Source organism: Balaenoptera acutorostrata, chromosome 11 (genome assembly GCF_949987535.1).
Source record: "Balaenoptera acutorostrata chromosome 11, mBalAcu1.1, whole genome shotgun sequence".
Lineage (NCBI taxonomy): Eukaryota > Metazoa > Chordata > Mammalia > Artiodactyla > Balaenopteridae > Balaenoptera > Balaenoptera acutorostrata.
In genome coordinates this window covers 11,094,904-11,115,132 of record NC_080074.1, presented here as the reverse complement: position 1 = coordinate 11,115,132, position 20,229 = coordinate 11,094,904, and the positions used below count along the sequence as shown (strand labels likewise).

Sequence of the window (20,229 nt, the reverse complement as noted above, 5' to 3'; positions counted from 1 at the left end):
ATCCAGTCACAAATCCCTCCAGGCACCAGTGCGAGGGGACGCAGGTGAGCCCTGAGTTAACCAGAGACCCTGCCATCCAGGCTCACACATCAGGACGTCTTGGGACCAAAGACAAGGGTGAAGGGGAGGACACTCCGAGAGCTAAGGGCCCGAGGAAGAAGACAGTAGCTGAGTTCCCCTAAGAGCAAGGCCGAAAGCAGGGCTAGGAATGGGGACCAGGTGAGCCACAGGAGGGCGATGGAAGAACAATGAATGTGCACAGAACCTTCGCCTCTGATTTGCATCAGGCACAAGGTCTCCTTTCTTGCAGGTAAAGAGCCCTGAGAAGGTGGCTCCTGGGGGCTGAGTCCTTAACCCTGCAGGAGACTGCAAATGCAGAGGCTGAGAAGCTGCAGATTGGGACCTGTAACCCAGGGAAGCGGGGTGAGCTGGGGCCAAGAGAGAGTTCAGACTCAGAACTGGATTCTCCAACCCCACAGTCTGGAAGACATTGAGGAAAATACCTCAGCTGCTGTGAAATCACCTTAAGTACTCTACTGTCAGGGAGCAGAACTTGAGGGCTATCCTGGAAGAAGGGGGAGCAGACCCCCATCCTCACAACAATGGCATGGGGAGGCCTCATGGATGGCAAGGGGAAGGCGGCTGGGCTGGGTGACCCTGAGCCTGAGCCAGGCTGGGGGACCCTAGGCCAGTTCCAACTGCAGGCCTGAGATGACAGAACTTGTGAGATTCCAATACCTGCTCCTCTGAACCCTCCCCCACAAACCTGCCCCCTCTCCTCCTCCTGCCACGGTGCAAGTTCACAGTGAACCCTCCCTCAGGAAGCAGGCCACGAGCTGCTCGGGAAGAGCCAGTTAGCAGAGGGAGACCACGGCCCAGGCTGCAGCCACCTTGGGACAGTCGCACTGAGGGTGCTGGAGGGCAGCTTGGAGGGGACAGGAGGCCAGCTGCTGCTCCAGCCTGGACCCTTCCAAGGAGCCCCTCCCCCCAGTCCACACCAACTCCCAGGGAGGCAAAAGGTTATCAGGAAAGGTCCATGGGTCAAGAGCCACCAGGGCCACAGGGCCTGCTAACCCCGGGGAGGGGCTTGCTGAACGCCTCCGTGTGGCATCACTCACGGGGGAAGAGCTCAGTGCCAGGGAGGCCAGTCGAAGTTCCCCTAGAGCAATCCGGGCTGAACCCAGGGGCTGCCCAGAGGAGGGCTGGCAGCAGTTGGAGAGCAGGGGTCTGGGAAGAGAGGGGGAGGGGCTCTGCCTCCTGGGAAGACACGGAGGCTGGGGCTTGGAGGTGGGCTCCGGGCTCCCCCCGCCCGAGCAAACATTTGGCAGTTCAGCCTGAGGTCACCAGGTGAGGGCCCAAGCTCCGTGCCTGACCAGAGAGACAAGTTGCATCTCTTGATCCCTGAGAAGGAGCACGGATTTTTTTTTTTTTTAATTAATTAATTTATTTATTTTTGGCTGTGTTGGGTCTTCGTTTCCGTGCGAGGGCCTTCTCTAGTTGCGGAGAGCGGGGGCCACTCTTCATCGCGGTGCGCGGGCCTCTCACTATCGCGGCCTCTCTTGTTGCGGAGCACAGGCTCCAGACGCGCAGGCTCAGCAGTTGTGGCTCACGGGCCCAGTCGCTCCGCGGCATGTGGGATCCTCCCAGACCAGGGCTCGAACCCGTGTGCCCTGCATTGGCAGGCAGACTCTCAACCACTGCGCCACCAGGGAAGTCCAAGCACAGATTTCTGACAGCTGTGGAGAAAAGGGCAGCAGACTGGTGGCGGGGGGAGGGCGGGGGACAAGGCAGGTAAGGGGGCCCAGGTCAGGGGCCCAGCGAGAAAAGGACAGCAGACGGGTTGGAAGAGGCAGGCAGTCTGGAAGTTGTCCTCGGCAAGGCCAGGGGACCTGCTTAGGGTCCTCCCGCATCACCCCAACCCTCTGAGGACGGAGAGCAGTTTGAGGCAGGCGTATGAGAAACTGGGGCCCTTGGACACTGACTAGGGGGCGTAATCCCAGGAATCAGCTGAGACTTAAGTGATGCCCAATGCCCCTCCACCCCTAAGGTCTGGATCCAGTGACGGAGGCCAGGACACCAGGAAGGGGAGCGGGGGCACATGGCATACGGGCTTCCAGGTTTCCAGGGGGGAGAGGCCACGAGGCCCCCCCCCCCAGCCGGCTAGGCTTGGGGGTGAGAGGCACACTGACCCTTCAGTTCCCTGCTGGCCCACCCTGTCTGGTGGACACACTTCTTTTTTCCTTGACCAGGGGCGGGCATTGCCCATTTGATGGGCCCCATTCCTTAACCCTGAGTGTGAGGCTCTGGTGAGAAAGGGAGAGGGGAACCAGGCACCAGAAAGGGGAGGCGCTGGGACTCCAGCTTGCAGAGGGAGGGGGCGGCATTCAACAAAGACCTTGGCCCTCTTGTTTTAAATAAGAAATTTATTGCAAATATAGAAATTGATTCTCTCCATACAGGAATCTCCGAGTTGAGGAAAACAATTTCGTGCCATTCAGTTTAAAACAGGAAATCGGGAGGAGGGGGAGGCAGATATAGGGAAGAGAAAATAAATGAAGTTCCCCCCGCCCGACCCCAAAAAGAAGAAAAGGAGAGTTCAGGCCCCACTGAGGGAGGAAAGGTCCACACACAGCTAGGGTTCACAGGTTCGTAGCCCGGGGCCAGGAGCCCAACTCTGCAGACCCAAACCAGGTGCCAGGCGGCAGGGCAGGGCCGAGGGGCTGGCGGCTCCTTGGGGAGGGAGGGAGCAAGCGCAGACCCCCTCGGCCCTCCCCAGCCCTGTGCTTGTTTGGCGAGAGGCAGGGGAAGGAGGGGCCGCCCAGACCCTCTCACCCCACCCCATTCGACCCCCCTTCCTCTCCCTACTGCTGGGCAGCAGAGATGGACCTTTAACGGGGGGGACTCTGAAGCAGGCGTGACAGCAAGGAGTCTAAATACTGGTTCTGTCTGAAAGGTGGGAGGATGGACGAGGAGCGGGGCAGCTCCTGGGACTGAGGTGGCCGTGGAGCAGAAGTCTTGGCAGAGAGGAGATCAGCATTGCGGTCAGGCGAGCCCCGAACTTCACACTGGCCTGGCGGGCAAGCTTCAGCCCTGCCCCTTAAGCCCCGTGGGGGCCAGACACCCCAGGGCTCCCTCAGGAGTGGGGTGCGATGCTGCTAAACCGTGGGGTCCTCGCAGGGCAGGGCCAGGGTAGTGGGGGGCACCCGAGGAGGTACTTGGGGACATCCAGCTCCTCCTAACCCTACTCCCTCCCTCCCGCTCCCGTCTCATCCTCCCATGGCCAGCAGTCTAATCCTGACTCTGTCCTTCAGAGCTTGGCTGCCGGTCACCCCTGCCCTGAGGGCTCCCCAAGGCCCTCGCCCTCCGTCATCCTATTTTAATTCTCTGTGCAGTGTCCATCACTGGGGAACAGTTTGAGGTTGTCCCTTCACTGCATGTAAGCCCCTTATAAGCCAGGACCTGTCACTCTTGTCCCCCATGCCCGGGCCCCTTTCCTGGCCTCAGTCTGTCTTTAACTGGTTTCAAGACCTTAGAAGCTTTCCTTCCTTCCCCTTCCTGTGCCTCTGTTTCCCCCTCTGCTAAATGCCCAGGACGTGGAGGGGGGCAGGTGAGCAACTTCCTGCTGGGAACCATCGGAGCCCCTCGGCCAGGCCCAGCCTCTTCACCCTGACTCTCTAGGGCTCTCCAGACCTACTCTCCCCAAGTGGGTCTTTACACTCCCACTGACCCGCACACAGTCCTTTCCTGGCCTGGACACAGGCCACCACCGTCTTCCTGCTCTGTCCCCTAGGAAGGGTCAGAGGCGAGGGGCCTTCGGGCAGCCAATACAGGCCCCTCCTGCAGAGGGGAGAAACAAGCCTGGGACCCCCCAAGGAGGTGGCCGCCCCAGACTAAGCTTTCTTCCTGCCAGACCTCCGCTTTTCACTTCTGGAAGGCCATTAGCTCCAACAGAGGGTTCGCGGCCCCTATCTGTGCTCTCCAGGACAGCGTGGACCCACGGGTGCCCCTTCCCAGGAACAGGCACCCAGGAGGCTCGAGAGATTCTGTGATAAGGGATGGCAAGCCTGGGCACGACCCAAGGCAGGTCCCAGGAGATCCAAGATGCGGCATCCACATCTCCTCCAGCTGGCTCGCCCCCTCCACTCCACCAGGTCCCTCGTCCCTCCTCCCCGGTACCTTCCCTTCTCTCCTGGTTGCCTGCCCTCCTGGCCCATCCAGGCCATGGCCCAGGTCCACCGTGCTCACCTCCATTACAAACACAGGACCCGGGCCAGCCAGACTCCTGGACATAAATGTTCATTTGACTTTCGTGACTATTTCGCCCTACCCCCCCGAGGAAAAATTATCCTGAACAGGACACAGGACACAGATGCAGGAAGGCCTCCAGGGTGAGCTACAGTGCAGTGGCCCCCTCCCCAGAGCTACGGCCTGGCCTGGGCAGCTGGGGGACCCTCTTCTGCCTCAAAGATCTGTACGACCCGGGCTGTGAATGTCGGTTCACCTCCTGGGAGTGAAAGACCCTTGCGGTTAAGACGGGGATCTATCCTTTGGAGCGCCCTGAAGCTGGCCTGTCTGAGGTTTTTATAGGTCATCTTCAACCAGGAATGATGGGGGAATGAAGACGGCTCTGGCTCCTGCTGCCAGTATTCCGCCCCGAGGGCAGCTCTGTCTCCAGCGAGGCCAGGCCAACGTCAGGGGGGGACCCCTCCGCCTATAGGTTCCTCCCTCAGGGCCCCAAACCTCCCCGTAGGGCCACCCATGAAGCTCCAGGCTCTTGGCCTCCTGTACTCAGCAGTGTGCCTGACCCTCCCCACCCGGCAGCCAAATCACCAGACCCCTTCCCTCTTCGGGGGTCCCGACTTCTTCATCTGCAAAATGGGAGCAAGTGGGACAGAGGAGAGGTCCCCCCCACGCTCCCTTCCCCGGGGCTGTCCTTCCCGAGCAAGGAAGAGGGCAAGGGGCCAGGCCACATGGGAGGAGAGGAGACGGCACTTGTGGGCCCAACGTCCAGAAAGACAGGAGGTGGGTGTGGGGCGGGGGGCTGTGTTTTGGTGGCACCTGTTTTGGGTCTTTTGCAGAGCTGGCCCCTCCCCGCGTTTCAAGAGCTGCTTGTCAGATCACAACAGAGGGACTGTGGGAACGGGGGGCGGGGCGGCGGGGAGGGGGGCAAGGGAGTCTGGACAAACTGGCACATACACGACAGATGTTTGCTCAGAAAAATACAGTAAAATCGTCATGCAAATATAACAGGGAATCTGCTTCCTCACATCACTGGCTTCTCGGCCTGCTTGCTTTTCTGTTTTGCCACTCCGGTCTGAGGAGGGGTTGGGGGGCAGGTTTTGGGGAGCCGGGGGAGGTCTGCTCTGCACGGCCGTGCTGGCCCCCTTCTCTCCTCTCCCCAGGAGAACAGTCCTTTCTTTGCAAACGTCACCCCCAAAGTGAGCCCCGGGCTTGGTCCGTGCCCCAAGTAGGTGTGAGAGAGGGGCTGGGTTGAGCCCTAAGGTCCCCTCGCCCTCCACGGTCCTCCCCCAGGTCCTACAGGAACAGCACTAGCTTCCCTGTCAGAATCCCCCCCACAGTGCAGGTCTCGGTCCCCTCCCAGCAACCACCCTCACCCCAAGGTCACACTCCCCAAATCTCAAGAAACCCAACTGGGTGACAGGCCAAAGGCAGGAGGGTGGGGAGAGCCAAGTGGGCTCCTTCCCCGCCTGAGGTGGGTGAGGCACCAAGGGGCACACGGGCAGGTGGGCAAAGCTACAGTCTCTCCGCCCCCCACTGGCCCACCTCCCATCCACAGGTGAAGGGACGGCCGACTCCAGCCCCTCAGCACCCCGACAGTGTTCAAGACCCCACGGTCTCAGGAACCCAGACCCACCCCCTTGCAGCTCGCCCCAGGAAGCCCCTAGCTCTGGAGAAAGGCAGCCACCCCCTCTGGCCCTGCCCTCTCTCACCGCCCTCTACCACCCACACTGAGAGAGAGAACCCCCAAGAGCCCAACGGTCCCAACTGCCAGGCTCCGGGTTGCCATGGCGACAGAGGCTGGCCAGGGACGGGGAGGGGCCCCGGGAATCCAGCCTGCTCCTTCCCAGCAGGGGTGAGGTGGGAGTGCTCACCGTTTGTGCTTTGTTCGATGTTGGATGGGGGTCAGCAAGGGAGGAGTGGCCATTTCCACAGAAACATGGGAGCCCCTCAGGCCAGGGGGGTGGGGCAGGGATGGGCAGCCAAGAGGGGGTGAGTGGAAAAGCTCCGGAAAGCCCTCCTTCCTCTGGGCAGGCTGAGATGCTGCCCCAAGGGCCCGTGGCGGGGGTCGGGCCATTGGGAGGCCAGGATGCGGGGGCAGAGGCAGGAAGGCCCCCGTTAGATCCCACCTCCCCAATGCCCCCAGGCATCACAGTTTACTGCTGCCCTTCTGGGACGAGCAGGGCTCCTGGAGGCCCAGAGAGGCTGGGGGGCCAGGGCGTGGGGCCTGCACCTGAGACGCAGTGGCTGCTGGCTCAGCTGCTCTCCTCAGACCCCATCGGCAGCTCTCAGGCTACTTGGAAGACACTTGAAGGGGGCTGGTGGACCGTCCCCGTATCTGCTCCTCCCCTGTCCACAGGACCTCCCACCTCTCCCGGGTGCTGGCGGTGGGGGGTGGGGTGTATGGCGCAGAGGCCCCTGTACGTGATGAATCACAGCTCCACGCTAGGGGGGGACATGGCCATGGGGCTTTCTAGAAAGGAAAAGCACCCTCCTGATTCTCACGTCCCACAGCCCCAGGAGACCACAGCTCTAGAACGGGTAGTGGGTGAACAGAGGGTGGGGGCCCCGGGGGAGCTCCTGGGGCTGGGGGATTGCACTAGGCCGGGAAGTTGGGAAACTGACTCTCACCTGCCATGTGACCCTGGGGTTAGCAATTCCTTTCTCTGGGCCTCAGTTTCCCCATCCATAAAGGAAGGAAACGACGCCCAATGTCCACCTGCTACTAAATCTCCAAGTGACCTGTCCCCCAGCTGGGGGGACCCTCGCCCTGCCCCAGGGGGGTTTCGGTCCATCCCCGCCCCGGGCTCCTTTGCCCCCAAACCTGTCCCTAGTCCCAGAGCCCCAGAACCCACACCCTCGTTTGGCTTCCTCGCCTGCCCGCTGGCCCCACCCAGCACACACACCCCGGCAGAGTCCCTGGGCAGCACAGTAGAGACGACTGGTTTCAGTATCAGTGTGTAAACTTTAAGGAGAACATGTCTTTGTTTTCCTGTCCGGTATTGTCGGGTCGTGGTGGTTCACAGTCAGGTGGTGGTCAGGTGTGTGCGTGGGTGCATGCGTGCGGGTGTGCGTGTACGTCCACTCCTTGGCCTCGGCCCCCAGCGCGCCCCGCCCGGCCGCCCGGGCCCTTCCCCGCGTGCCCCTGGCCCTCCCCCTCCAACCTCACCAGGGAGGAGAGGGTCACAGCTTCTGCTGGGCCGAGACCCCCTTCCAGTAATCGAGGATGTCGTGCAGGTCCTCGTCCTTGGCGAACTGGACCTTCTTGCGCAGGGCGTGGCCGGCGGCCATGTACACCTCCTCCCGGTGGTGCTTCTTGTAGGGCCGGAAGCGCTCCCAGATCTTGTGCGTGCTCTCGGATGAGTACTCAGGGCTGGAAGAGTAACCTGAGTAGTAGTGTCTGGGGGAGAGCTGCGAGTAGGTGGAGTCCCGCTTGGTGCGGGTCAGCGGCTTGAGGAAGGACACACGCTGGCTCAGGCTGTCGGTGCCCTCCTCGTAGTACAGGGCCGGGAAGCTGTGCCGGTGCTCGCTGCAGTGGTAGGCGGGCTTCACCTCCAGGTGGTGGACGCCTCCGCCGCCGCTGCTCCCGCTGCTGCTTGCCGGCACCAGCGGGAGCCGGTCCAGCGGGCTGTTTAGGGGGCTGCCCTTCTCGATGTACTTGGAGTCGCCCTTGGCCAGCCCCGTGGCGGCCGGGTGATCCGGCACGTCCAGGCTGAAGACCTTGGCGCTCTTGATGGAGCCGCTGGAGGAGACGCTGCAGGTCTTGCGGGCCACGGCGGCATCGGCGCTCAGCTGGCGCTGCAGCGGGTGATGGGAACTCTCCTTGTAGGGAGGTGAGAGGAAGCTAGGCCGCTCCAGCCCCCCAGGGGTGGCAGTCGAGGAGGTGGTAGAGGCCGCAGGGAGGGACTGGCATTCGAAGGCCATCTCAGGGTCCCCGCCACCGCTGCCACTCCCCAGGAAAGAGGCCGAGTCCAACTTGAGGGCATCAATGCAATTGTTAATGATCTGGTTGACCTTGTCCACCTCCTTGGCGATGGTGGAGATCTCAGCGGCCGAGCCCTGGCCATTCTCCAGCTCCGGGAGGTCATCCTCGGGCCGGGCCAGGCCGTCGCCGCCCGTGCCCGTGCGCACCTCGATGTAGTTGCCCTTGGTGGCCACCTTGGGCGTGTCCAGCCCAGCTTCCAGCCCCTTGGAGGTGGTGGGCTTCTCCCCGATCATGGAGGGGATGGAGGACATTCGGGACACGGGCAGCACAGGGGGCTCGCCCAGCTTCTGGGTGGCGTGGACGACGGAGCTGGCATCCACGTCGGCCCCGTAGCGCATCTCCAGGATGGTTTTCTTGACCTTGACCGACTTCTGCTTCTCCTCCTGCATGCGCCGCTTGCGCAGGCAGTAGTAGACGGCTCCCAGCACGATGACCATGCCGAAGAGGCAGCCCAGGATGGTCATGATGTAATGAGTGGTGGTGGAGGTGCTGGGCGCCAGGTCGCCCGGGACCGGGTCCCTGGTGGTGAAGGTCAGGCAGGTGTGGTTGAAGCGGCGGCTGTTGCGCAGCGAGGTCACACAGAAGGTGTACTCGGTGTGCGCCCGCAGCTTGTCCAACGTCACGATCTCCTTCTTGTTCTTGAGCGTCATGACGTCGGAGAAGTAGCTGTTGTTGTACTGGACCAGGACGTACATCTTGCTGTAGGGGTGCGGAATGATGACCACCAGGGTGGCCGAGGTGAAGGTGACGTGGTGCAGCTTGATGGCCGGCCCCGCCGAGGCGTCCGTAGTGGACGAGGCCGGTGGCTCCACCGAAAGGATCTCGTCGGGGTTGAAGCCCGAGTTCTCGTCAGGCTCCCTCTGGGCGTCGGTGGAGTAGGGCGTGGGGTGGCTCGCGGGCCGGGCGGGCAGGGAGCCGTTGCGGCACTTGGCCTGCAGCACGGTGATGGCGTTGAGGCTGTGGTAGGGCCGGGGCACCAGCAGCGGGTAGCCGGCGAACTCGCGCGGAGACTCGCACTGCAGGCGGTCGTAGTTCTTGGTGACATTGTTGAAGACCACGAGCCAGGCCAGGAAGCCGAAGAGGTCGCACTCGCAGTTGAAGGGGTTGCCAGCCAGCTCGCACACCATGAGGCTGGCCAGGCTGGCGAAGGTGGCACCGTCGAGGCGGCTGAGGCGGTTGGAGGACAGGTCGATGCTGATGAGGCTCGGGCACTCTGAGAAGGCGGCGGGCGTCACCACCTCGATGAGGTTGTGCTGCACGAAGAGGAACTGCAGGCGGCCCATGCCGCGCAGCATGCCCTCGGTCAGGTTGCTAAGCTTGTTGTAGCCCAGCTGCAGCACCTGCAGGCTCGACTGGCCCAGGAAGGCACCGTCCTCAATGTAGGAGATCTCGTTCTTGGTGAGGTTGAGGTCGGTGAGGTTCCCGAAGCGGTTGAGCGAGGAGTAGAGCACGGCCTTGAGCTTGTTCTCGTTGAGCCGCAGGTCGTGCACGGTGCTGTTGATGTGCTGCGGGATGGTCTCGTAGGGCGGCTGGTTCTGGCTGCAGATGGCCAGCCACACGTAGCCCTTGTCGCCCTCGATGAGCCAGCAGTCGGCGCGCACGGCGCCCGGCCGGCACACGCACAGCAGCGCGGCCGCGCACAGCCCCAGGCGCAGCATGGCTCCGGCCGCGGCCTCCTCACAGGCCGGGCTCGGGGTCGGGGGCTGGGGCGCAGGTGGCCTAGCGGCCAGAGGCTGGGGCCGGCAGCACAGTCCTCCCTGGGGCCGCCACCATCTTGGGGGCGACCCCCAGCTTGGGGGCCCCAAGCGAGGCAGGCAGAGCCAGTGCCAACTGTCGGGGGGCTGCTGGGGTGCTACCTGCAGGTGTCGGGCGCCACGGCCAGGCCAGGGCCACGGGGGCTACGGGCCCCACAGTCTGCTTCCCCGAGGTGCTCCTCTCCTGCTGGGAGGGTGTCCGGGCTCTCAAGGCTTGACTTCCTCTCCCTCCTCCTCCTCCTCTTCCCCCTGGGGTTCTGGGCTCAGAACTTCAGACGATTCCCACGGGAGGCTGGAGACCGGAGCTCTGAGGGGGGAGCGCGAGAGACGGGGACAGGAAGGAAGAGACCCATCTGTCACCTGGTTCCTGAAAGGCAGCACCAAGAGGGGGTGACAGATCAGTGTGAAGGCTCAGAGCAACCCCACTAAGCTCCAGTGCAGGCCCCCAGTCCCTTTTCCACCCCCTCCCGGGGGTTCCTGTGCCAGCAGCATGCTGGGTCCCTGTTACATAAAAGAAGGGGGGTGGTCGGGGGAGGAGGGGGCCGGAGGACATGGAAGGAGGGAGACCAAAGAAACAAGGGAGGGGGAGGGAGGAGGGGATAGAGTCTGGAGCCAGTGGGCAAAGAAGGGAGATAGGAGAGTTAACAGGCCAGGTTCATATACACACACACACACACACACACACACACACACACGCGCCCCAGCACACTAGTGTCCACACACGTCCACCTGCCTGCACAAAGACCCACAGGCCCCCACGTGAGCCAGAACTCCATGGCATGCTCACATCGACAGGTGTATACACACACGCACACCTACAGTCTTGTGTACAACAACAGGCCCATACACACATGGCCACGTACCCAAGCAGCCACCCTCCAATCCAGAACAGAATTAAGAAGCCCAGCAAAATGCCTCCTCTCCTCCATGCCCAAAGATAAATAATTCATTTGTTGTGTAACTGCTCCTGTTCCAAAAATAATTCCCTTGTCTCGGCTTCCAAGGAGGGGGAGCAGAGCAGCATGGCTGTGGGCCCCCCAGGCAGGGGGAGGCATAGAGGCTGGGGTCTCCCGCAGTGGGAGGGCACAAGATGAGCTCATCCTGCAGGCAAGAGCAGAGCCAAGGGAAAGAGAGGGTGAGAGTCTGGGAATCCAGACACACCCTCCATAGCCCCTCCTCAAAGTGCTTTCCGGTAGGGGGCCCAGATCCTGCAGGGGATGCCTCAGGCAGAAGAAGCCAGAGTCCTCCGGAATCCTGTGACCAAAGCCCGGCATCCCCTCAGTGGCTGGGAGAGTCAGAGGCCCAGAGAGGAGCAGTGACTTGCCCAGAGACACACACCACAGCCTGGGCCAGGATGAAGGCTCCGGAGCCAGCAGGAATCAGGAGGCCTGGAGCCCCACCCACCCTGCCTGATTAGCCAGATGGAGCACACCACCTCTGAGTCTGTTTCCACAACTATAAATTGGGGACCAAGCCCCTGCCTGGCCATCTGATGGCGGGAGAAGTAAGGTAAGCCACGCTGCCCGTGCTCAAGATGAAGAGGGTCAGGGGAGGTAGTGCAGGGCTCCCAGCCCACAGACCCTCATTTTCCAAGTGGGGAAACTGAATCTCAGTCTGGGGTGGACTTGCCCCGGTCACCCAGCAAGCCAGACACGGCCCCTCATCCAGATCAGTTTCTAACTCATACCCAGTGCTCTCCTGACCGCGAGAAGAACTCGGTCCTCCCTCCCTCCGCCCTGGGCACTGGCCAGGGATGTGAAGATTAGGCCAGAGAAATCCATGTTTGGATAAAGAAAGCAGAAGACTGTTCACAAGGGCCACCTCTGCCTCCTGCTCCTCCTCCCGGGAAACTCCAGGAAAAAGAGCACTTTAAGAAACAAATGTGAAACCTTTGCTGTTAAAGCAAAACCAATTTACAGCCCTGAGCCCCAGAGGGCTGGAACAGAGGAAAGGGAAGTGGAGAGGGAGAAAAGTCCCCAAAGAAGCCCAGGCAGGCAGTTTTTGTTGAGGTGGCAAGTGAACAGGGTGTCCAGGTGACCCCTCGGGTGAAAGGCTGATGCAGCGTCAGAGGCTGTGATGATCAAGATCTCCAGGGGAGTCCGCCTCACACCTCCCCGTCCCCTGCAGGGCCGGCTTAGGCTGAGAGGCCGGACAGGGGCAGGAGAGGGGATAACCACGAGGTTGTCGGCCAAGAAGGGGACAAGGACAGGCAACAGAGAGCATTTCTGTCCTTGGCTGTGCCATGAAAATTCTCAGGGCTGGAGTCGGGGTACCGGGGCTCCCATCCGACGTGGCCGCTGGCTCCTAGGGGGCCTCAGGCCAGCCCTACCCTTCTGGTGGCTTCAGTTCCCCTCCCCCTCAGGCAGCAAGGCTGCAATGGAGGAGGCTGAGTTGCCAAGTTTGCCCTATCAGAGAACCCTCTGTCTGCACCTCCTCTGGTCTGGGGACCGCATTTGTATGCAGGTGACACGCAGGTGTGCTCTGGCTCAGAGCACTGGGGCAGGGGTGTGCTGACGTGTACAAGTAGACGGGTGTGCAGGCCAGCGGGTGTGCACACATATGCCCGTGTGCACAGGATGTGTGCCTGCCTGGCCAGCTACAGGAGTGAACGTAGGAGTGAATGAGGGCGTGCCTGTGTGTGGAGGGGTGGGAAGGGATGCATGTGGAGCGTCTCCGGGGAACACAGGCCCGCACCTGCCTGTATGTCGACATGTTCAGCGCATGTGTGGCCCACATGAGTGCGTATGTATGTATATGCACATGAGCAACTTTAGCCGCATCGAGCCCCCCCATCCTCAGATCTGAGTTGCTCAAACCATCACCAGCTCAGCCAGACCCAGCAGCTGTCAGGCAAAGCTGAGCTGGCCAGACTCTTGGAAATCCCAGACCATGCTGAGGGTGTAAGAAGAGGCGAAGGGGAAGGGAGGGGAGTAGGAGAAGGCGCCCAGACTTGGAGAGGCTGCACTAGTCCAGTCCTGCCTCTTCCCTTCCCGAACAGTTCAGGGGGTACAGTGGCCCCCATGCCCCTAACCCAGCCCCTCTGAGCGCTGCCCAACTGGGCCCTCAAGGTGACCCCGCCCTCTCTGCTGCTGCTCCTGGTCTCCGGCTCCCCCCACTCCCCGCCCCCCACCCTCCCCCATGACTCAGAGTGGGGAGGAGGCTCCCCCTCACCCCATCCCGTGTGCGTCAGCCGCCTGTCCCTGTCCCTGGGCTGCCTGCCCACCACCTGTCGAGGCCTGACGCATCCGGGGACGGGGGACAGCAAGGCCGCGAAGACGCTGACAGCAGCACTTGGCCCCCGGCCCGGCTGCACACCCACTCCAGGTGTGGGGAGGGGCGTGCCGGCCGCCGAGCTATCAGACCTGGGGCTGAGGGTCCTGGGGGTCAGGCCTTCCCCTGCTCCCACGGGAGTGATGCCCCAGCCCAGACACCAGTGGGAGGAACAGGGCCCTACCCACCCCAGCACACCTGGGGGCTGGTGAGAGAGAGAAAGGAAGTGAGGGAGATGCAGACAGGAGGCGAGGGCTGAGGAGGAGGGAAAAGCCAAAATCTGGAGACAGCTGAGCAGGGAGAGGCAGAGGAATAGAGATAAACGGAGATGGCGCGTCGGAGACAAAGGAGTCGATCGGCAGAAAAGCACAGCGAGATGACAAATATGGGGGGTGCGAGGGAGGGGACACAGTGCCTGCCGCCCACTCCACCCACCCATCCAGGGGCCAGATGAGCACCGGGCCTGGCTGAGCCACCGAAGTGCAGCCTGTGACCAGCCCAGGAAGGGGGTGGGGAGAGGCAGGAAGCAGGTGTTGGAAGCAGAGGCCTTTTCTGCCTAGGACCCAAATGGTGCTAAACCTGGGAGGGTGTGGCCACCCCGGAAGCAGGCTGTGGGCCAGTGGCCAGGGCACAGGGCCTGAGGGGGCAAAGAGTAGCGCTCCCAGGGGACCTGGCCTCAACGGACCCCTCCCCCAACGCCCCACCCCGCTCCCACTCCCCCAGGTGTCACATAATGAGTGAACTCTGGCCAGAGGGGGGGCAGACCCAAAGTGCCCAACCAGCACCTTTCCAAGGGTCCCTCTCTCCTGCCACCACAGAGAGAAGGAATGTGGTGAAGCTGGGGGGCAGCGTGCCGTCGACGGATCTTGGGGTGGAGGGATCCCCGTCTAGCAGGCTACACAGAAAATGTCAGCTACCGTTCGTTGTTCATGAGGTTTTTCTCATTATTTCCTCACAACCCTCATCACCTAAGATTAGGGTTCCCCGGGACTCAGGCTCCCTAACCCCCTGGGCCACAGACCCCCTCCACTGCAGGCTGACCCCCAAGCTCCCCAGTCAGAGGGGTGCCTTGACCTCTCCGCCCCAGGCTGTGGGGCTATGAGGGCCAGGGGGTCATGGGGCTGCTCCCCCTGCCTGGGCTGGGCGAGGAGATGGACAGGGTGAGGTCTGCCTGTGTGTCCCCCGGCTGAGGGCAGATGGGGTAGGGAGTGGGGAGGCAGAGGTCAGCAGGGAAGATGCGCGGCCGGCCGGCTCTGAGACCTTGGGTGAGTTGCAGGCCCCCTCCAAACTTCAGTTTCTCCACCTGTGTGACAAGGTGAGTGCCTCCCATCACCCGGGGCTCCCACGAAATCCCAGAACATAGTGGAGACAAACACGCTCTGTGTAGGGCAGGAGGCCCGGCAAATGCACGGCCCCTGCTCATAAGGTCACACTCCCGCAGGATGCTGGTGGGGTCCAGGGAGTGGATGGGGGAGGTGCGGTCCGTGTTCCGACCTCCCAGGAGTGGGACATGAGGCTTAGCCAGGGAAATCTCATTTGCAGCAGCTGATCAGCCCTGGCATGGGCTCCTCCCTGGTCCAGGCTGGCCAAGGCTCTCTAAGGTGCCATTGACACTGTCCGTGTCCATGCCATTACCCAGGATTACGAGGACCAAAGACTCCTGGGGCCCGGCCAGAACTCGATGGGCGGGCAGCCATATCACCTCTGCTGGAAGCACAGCACCAGGCCAGGGGTCCCAGAGATGGGCCGCCACCACCCCACCCTCCGGGACAAAGCCTGCCACCCCCTGGGAACTGGATGCCGGGTCTTGTAGCTGCCTCCACCTCACCAGGGCTCCTCGGGCAGACTGCTCTGGGCCTCGGTTCCTCATCTGTAAAATGGGACAATTATACCTTCGCCACTGAACTACTGTATGGTAAGTGAACCATTTGGATTTCTGGTGCAAAGAGCCCCAGCTGCAGGACAGAGAGGAAAAAGCATGGATGTTGGAGGCAAAGGGTCCTGGTATTGAATGCTGAGCTGTGTGACATACAGCACATTAATTAACCTTTCGGGACTTCAGTCTCCTTGTTCATAAGATAGTCGCCGCTACCCTTTACTCAATGGCTCATTTGTGTCTGACATTTTACATTCCTTGAATCTTATATCAGCCCTGCATGGTTAGTGCTGTTGGCTTCATTTTACAGATGAGAAAACTGAGGTCCCCTCGTTCCCCAGCCTCCTCCAAAGAGCTGGGTCCACTGCAGGGACTGGACATGCACAGGCCATCTTGTGAGTTTCCTGCCCCTTGGGTAGGCACCTCCCTCCCTATCAGGAAAGTGTACAAGAGTGGACCATCCATAAACCGAGAGAGAATTCAATTCTTCCATCAGTCAGGAAGTACTTAGTCCAGGTCAGCTATGCTCCTCAAATATCCCCAGGCACACTCCTACCTCAGGGCCTTTGCACATGCTATTGTCGCCTCTTGGAATGCTCTTCCCCCAATATCTGCACAACCCACTACCTCACTTCATTCAGATCTCTGCTCAACTGCTCCCCACAACCCCACCTTCCCTGACACCAAATCTGAGATGACTCACTGGTCACTCAACCCTGGCTTTGGTCCCTTCTGAGCCCTCAACAATACTAGACATCATTTAGTTCCTTATAAGCCCCTCCCTGCCCCCATAATACAGTCAAAGTAGGCTTTATCTTGTGCTAAACTGCAACCTCCATACCTGGAACAGGGTCAGACATTTAGCAGGTGCCCAGAACATGATGTGTGGAATGAGAGATCAGGGCTAGGGATGGGGATGGGGGACAGAGGGAGATCCTGGGGTCCGTGACTCCACCGAATCAGGACTTTATATAACTATCAGAGGAAGGGCCCCCACTACTGATGAGGTGCTCACGGTGTGCAAGAAATGTGCTGAGCCTTCTTTTTATCCCCATGACCCCACTTACGCTTCCCATTTTTCAGATGAGGAAACTGAGGCTCAGAGAGGGGCTGTGATCTGCCCAAGACCACACAGCCAGGAACTTGAACTGGCCCGAGCTCTTAGAACTACCAGACTTTCCAAGATTCCTGCAGATGTGACTTCCCCCAACTTGCATACCTCCAGTGACAGGGATCTCAGCACCCATCTGAGGCTTATTCCCTTCTTGAACAGCTCTGATTATTAGAGATGTCTTTATATTACAAAGCCAAACCTAGCTCCTGTACCTGTGTTCATACACTGGTCCCAGCCTGCCACTGGCCAGACACGGCCTGTCTGGAGCCACTGCAGCCAAGAGTTCTCCTCAAAGGTCCTTCTGATATTTGTTCATCAGTTATCTCATGCGCCTGCAATCCGCGTATCCAGGATGAACAGCCTCACGTCCCCTAGTGCTCTTCCAAAGTCACGGTGTCAAGTCCCACACCCTTGGGTCCAGCTGCCCCGGGTCATGCTTGCTGTCAAGGTCCCTCCTAAAAGGTGTCACCTGGAGCTGAGCCTCAGCACCAACATGGTCCGAGCAGTGACCGGCACCGGGGGCCCTCTGCTTCCCTTGTTCGGGCGCCACACTTCTGTTAGAGCAGCGTGGATATGCAGAGCAGTGTGTCCTCACCTTGACCTAGATGTCAACCAAAGCCCCGGGCCCCTTCACATCCTGCCAGGCAGCCCTGATGCCCTCAGAACGTCCTCAGGCAGCTCTGGGAAGTATCAGTTTGGGTTTCACCCGAGGTGCTAGGTTTCCATCCACTCCCATTCCATCACGTCTTGTTAGCCTCAGCCCTCCGTTCCAGCTGCTCCACTTCTCAGGGGAGCTGCTCCTGCCCCTTGATACTATGGCACCCGCTCCCAGCTCTGTGCCATCCTGCGCCGGGTGAGCAGGCCACGGCTGCATCCCTGTCACGGGGAAAAGGGGAGCAGGCCTGCAGCCCACCACTGAGGCAGGTCGGGCACGCTGTCCAACCAGCCAAACGCTCACCCGCGCTCCTTACACATCCGCAGATATTTACTGCACGCCTACCGTGTGCCTATGATGTGCACTCTTGCAGACAGATGCACCCTGTCTCCACTGAGTTTCTGACTTACCCAAAAGAGCTTACTAAGAACATGGCCACATCGACAGCAACAGCTGACAGTTATTGGGGGTTAATTGGGTTGGCAAGGCCTCGAGGTACTGGGCGTCCGTCTCCAAGCCAAGTAACCTTGGCCAGAGAAGGGGGCTGGGCTAGTCTGCTGTGCCACGAGCTGTTATGACACACAGAGGGCTGGCTCACTGTGTGACCCTGGGCAGGTCAGCGCCTTGCCGCCTCTGGGCCTCAGTTTCCTCATCTATTTAGGAGGAGAACAGCTGAGCACCTGTGTCTCTCTGGTTTGCTGGGGCCAGCCCCAAGCCCTCTGTAACTGCTCACTGGGTCATCTCCTAGGAACTCAACTGATGTCTGGCCCTCCCCTGCTCCCAGGGGCGTTGGATCTGTCATTAGCACCTGCGCTGTGTCCAGGCCTCAGTGGAAGGAGGTAGGGAGGAGGATGGAAGGGTTTTTAGCAGAAGGTCTTGGTCTTGGGAAACCACCCAGCAGCCTAGCAGGAGAAGCCCCGACACTGGTTCTGTGGGCAGCTCTTCACAGATGGCCCCCTCACACGGCCCACTCCCTGGTACCCACTCCCCAGCCCTAAGCAGCCCAGCATCCACCCCACCCACCCCCGGCGCTGTGTAGAGCATGTGACCCTCCTGCTCATGGCCAAGAATGATCTGTATTAAAAGTCCATCTCCGGGTCCCACTACAGGAGTTATCTCTGGCTTTCCCAGAATCCTCCAGGCTATTCAAGGGACTGCCTCCTCCATGTGACCCCTGACTTCTCCCACCTGACCCTTGCATCCCCACCTTGCCCCTCTCCCCCCAACACGACCCCTGCCCTCCCCCACCTGGCCTTGCCTCCCCCACCTGACCCCTGCTGGTCCCTCGGCCTTGCCTCCGGCAAACCCCAGGCCCCACTCAGCTGCAGCCCCGGGCACTACTCACCAGTCTCCACTGGACCCGCTCTTTCACCAGTGCCTGCGCACGCGCGGCTGCCTCTGCCTGCATGGCCTCCATTCATTCATTCAATAAACATTTATGGAGCACCTACTATGTACCAGGCGCCGGCTAGGCCCTCCCTCCCAGCTCTGCTCCCTCTCCAGGGCCCCAAGGGGTGAACATTTCCCTGCCTTCCAACACCCTCAGGGCTGTCCCAAGGCAGAGTGGTGTGTCTGGAGCCCACGGGGAGACGCGGGGGCTCCCGGTGGCAAAGCGCGCAGCCCACTCGGAGGCAGCCTGGCAGGGGAGGGATGGGCAGCGTGGGGTAAGATGAAGACAGAGTCATGGGCTGACACAGGCTAGGCCTAAGCACTTCTCATGTTAACTCATTGAATTCTCTGTACAACCTCGTGAGTCGATGCTGTTGTTATTCCCACTTTACAGAGGAGGAAACTGAGGTTTCACAACTACTACATAGTGGTTTTGACCCTCCATGGCAACAGGCTCTGGGTCGAGAGATGCTGTGGGATCCTGTTTCATCTGGACACTGGTTTTTAAAAAAAATTTTTAATTAGTTGCCAATGTTGATAACTCGGGAGATTTTATTTTTAAAATCCTCATTTCTGGAATCCACTGAAAAAGCTGGAAGAACTGGCTGCCCAGGTTCTGCATCCCTGCAGAGACAGAGCAGGTGACACAGGTCTAGGTGGACCCATCCTCCTCCCCGCCTCTCTGGCTGGGGTTCCCACTGACCCCTGGGCAACAGAGGGAACCCCAGAGTGGGGACAATTAGAATCCGGACCTGTGGGGGGAATCCCATGAGCCTCCCGGTTGGGACCCGAGGGTGCTACAGTACCTGCCTCCCCGGTTCTGTGGCTCTGGGACACTCTAATGGCATGGGTCATTTTCTTTTGGCAGGGGGAGGTCTCTAATTACCAATCTGGGATGCAAGAGTTCTACAGTGTATCTACAATCCCTTGATCCTAAAAGTCTACTGAGTCTTGGCCTCTGTGTCACCAATTCTACAGGACTTTTAGCTGCCCTGGCCCATCCACAACCCCTGCTTGCCTCCAAGCAGGCCCACTGGAGTGGGGACCCCAAACCAGGAGAGCACCCATACAGCCCCCGAGACCTGCCTGTCAACCTGTGGGGTCCCTGGCTCTCCAACCATGCTGCTTGGGTTGCCGGGTCAAGTTTGGGGCTCCTGTTGGGGTTTGAGGGTTACCTGCTCCCAAACAGGATTCCCACTCCGTAAAATGCTGCCAGCCAGGCTGCGCTGAGGTTCCAGCCAAGGCTGCTGTGAACACCAGGAGGCCTAAGGCCTTGGCTGCTGAAGCCACACCCCGGAGGAGGGCCTGCGGCAAAGGGCTCCCTGGCCTTCTGGAATGGCCCCTTGCTCTTTGCCCCTCCCCACAGACCTCAGGATCCCCTCACTCTGCTCACCTGGGACTCCTGCCCACCCTCCCCACTGCCTCTCCCAGGCCCCAGCACCCGGGGCCCCATAGCCAGCCAGGGCCAGGCTGAGACCCCTCCCAGGGTCGCAGCCCATCACAACCCCAAACCAGGTGGTCGTATGGGGTCCCTCTTCTGGCCCTGAGACTAACTTCTCTGATGCGGATGGCAGTGGTGGGGAGCTTGCAGGGGCCTGCAGCTGTGGCATCAGAGAACAAGGAAGCTCTGTTCGTGCAAAAGGAGCCCTGGAAATGCCCGGGGGTGGGGGTGGGGGGCTACCCCATGGACTGCCGGCTGCGCTGAGACCACAGCCCAGGACATGTGGCCACCAAGCCCGCGTGGCCAACCCATGGGGACCGGCCCTCCCTAGCGTTCTCCTAGAAGGACAAGCCATATTCAACTCAAATCCCGGTTCTGCCACTGAACGAAGAGCATGGCCCTGGCAGGCTATTTCTTTCCTCTGAGTCTCAGTCTCCGCTTCTGTAAAATGGGACTAGAAGGGCACTACCTCAGAGGGTGGGAGAATGAAAGCTTCAGAGCAGGGT

The 20,229-nt window shown here is 60.7% G+C and overlaps 1 protein-coding gene across 9 annotated transcripts in view; it reads right to left on the bottom strand.

The window, feature by feature from the left end:
- Positions 1 to 7,408: 7,408 nt before the first annotated feature.
- The window catches only part of ELFN2 (extracellular leucine rich repeat and fibronectin type III domain containing 2), a 52,617-nt gene continuing 39,796 nt past the window's right edge, over positions 7,409 to 20,229 (bottom strand). For 7 of the 9 annotated variants that reach the window (XM_057557712.1, XM_057557718.1, XM_057557716.1 and 4 more), the window contains one exon: positions 7,409 to 10,345. In XM_057557712.1, coding sequence (XP_057413695.1) covers positions 7,423 to 9,882 — 2,460 coding nt within the window. In that variant the 5' untranslated portion in view covers positions 9,883 to 10,345 and the 3' untranslated portion in view covers positions 7,409 to 7,422. Of the gene's footprint in view, positions 10,346 to 16,450; positions 16,583 to 18,238; positions 19,648 to 20,229 lie in introns of those variants that run through there. The other 2 variants (XM_057557713.1, XM_057557717.1) reach the window with 2 other exon arrangements.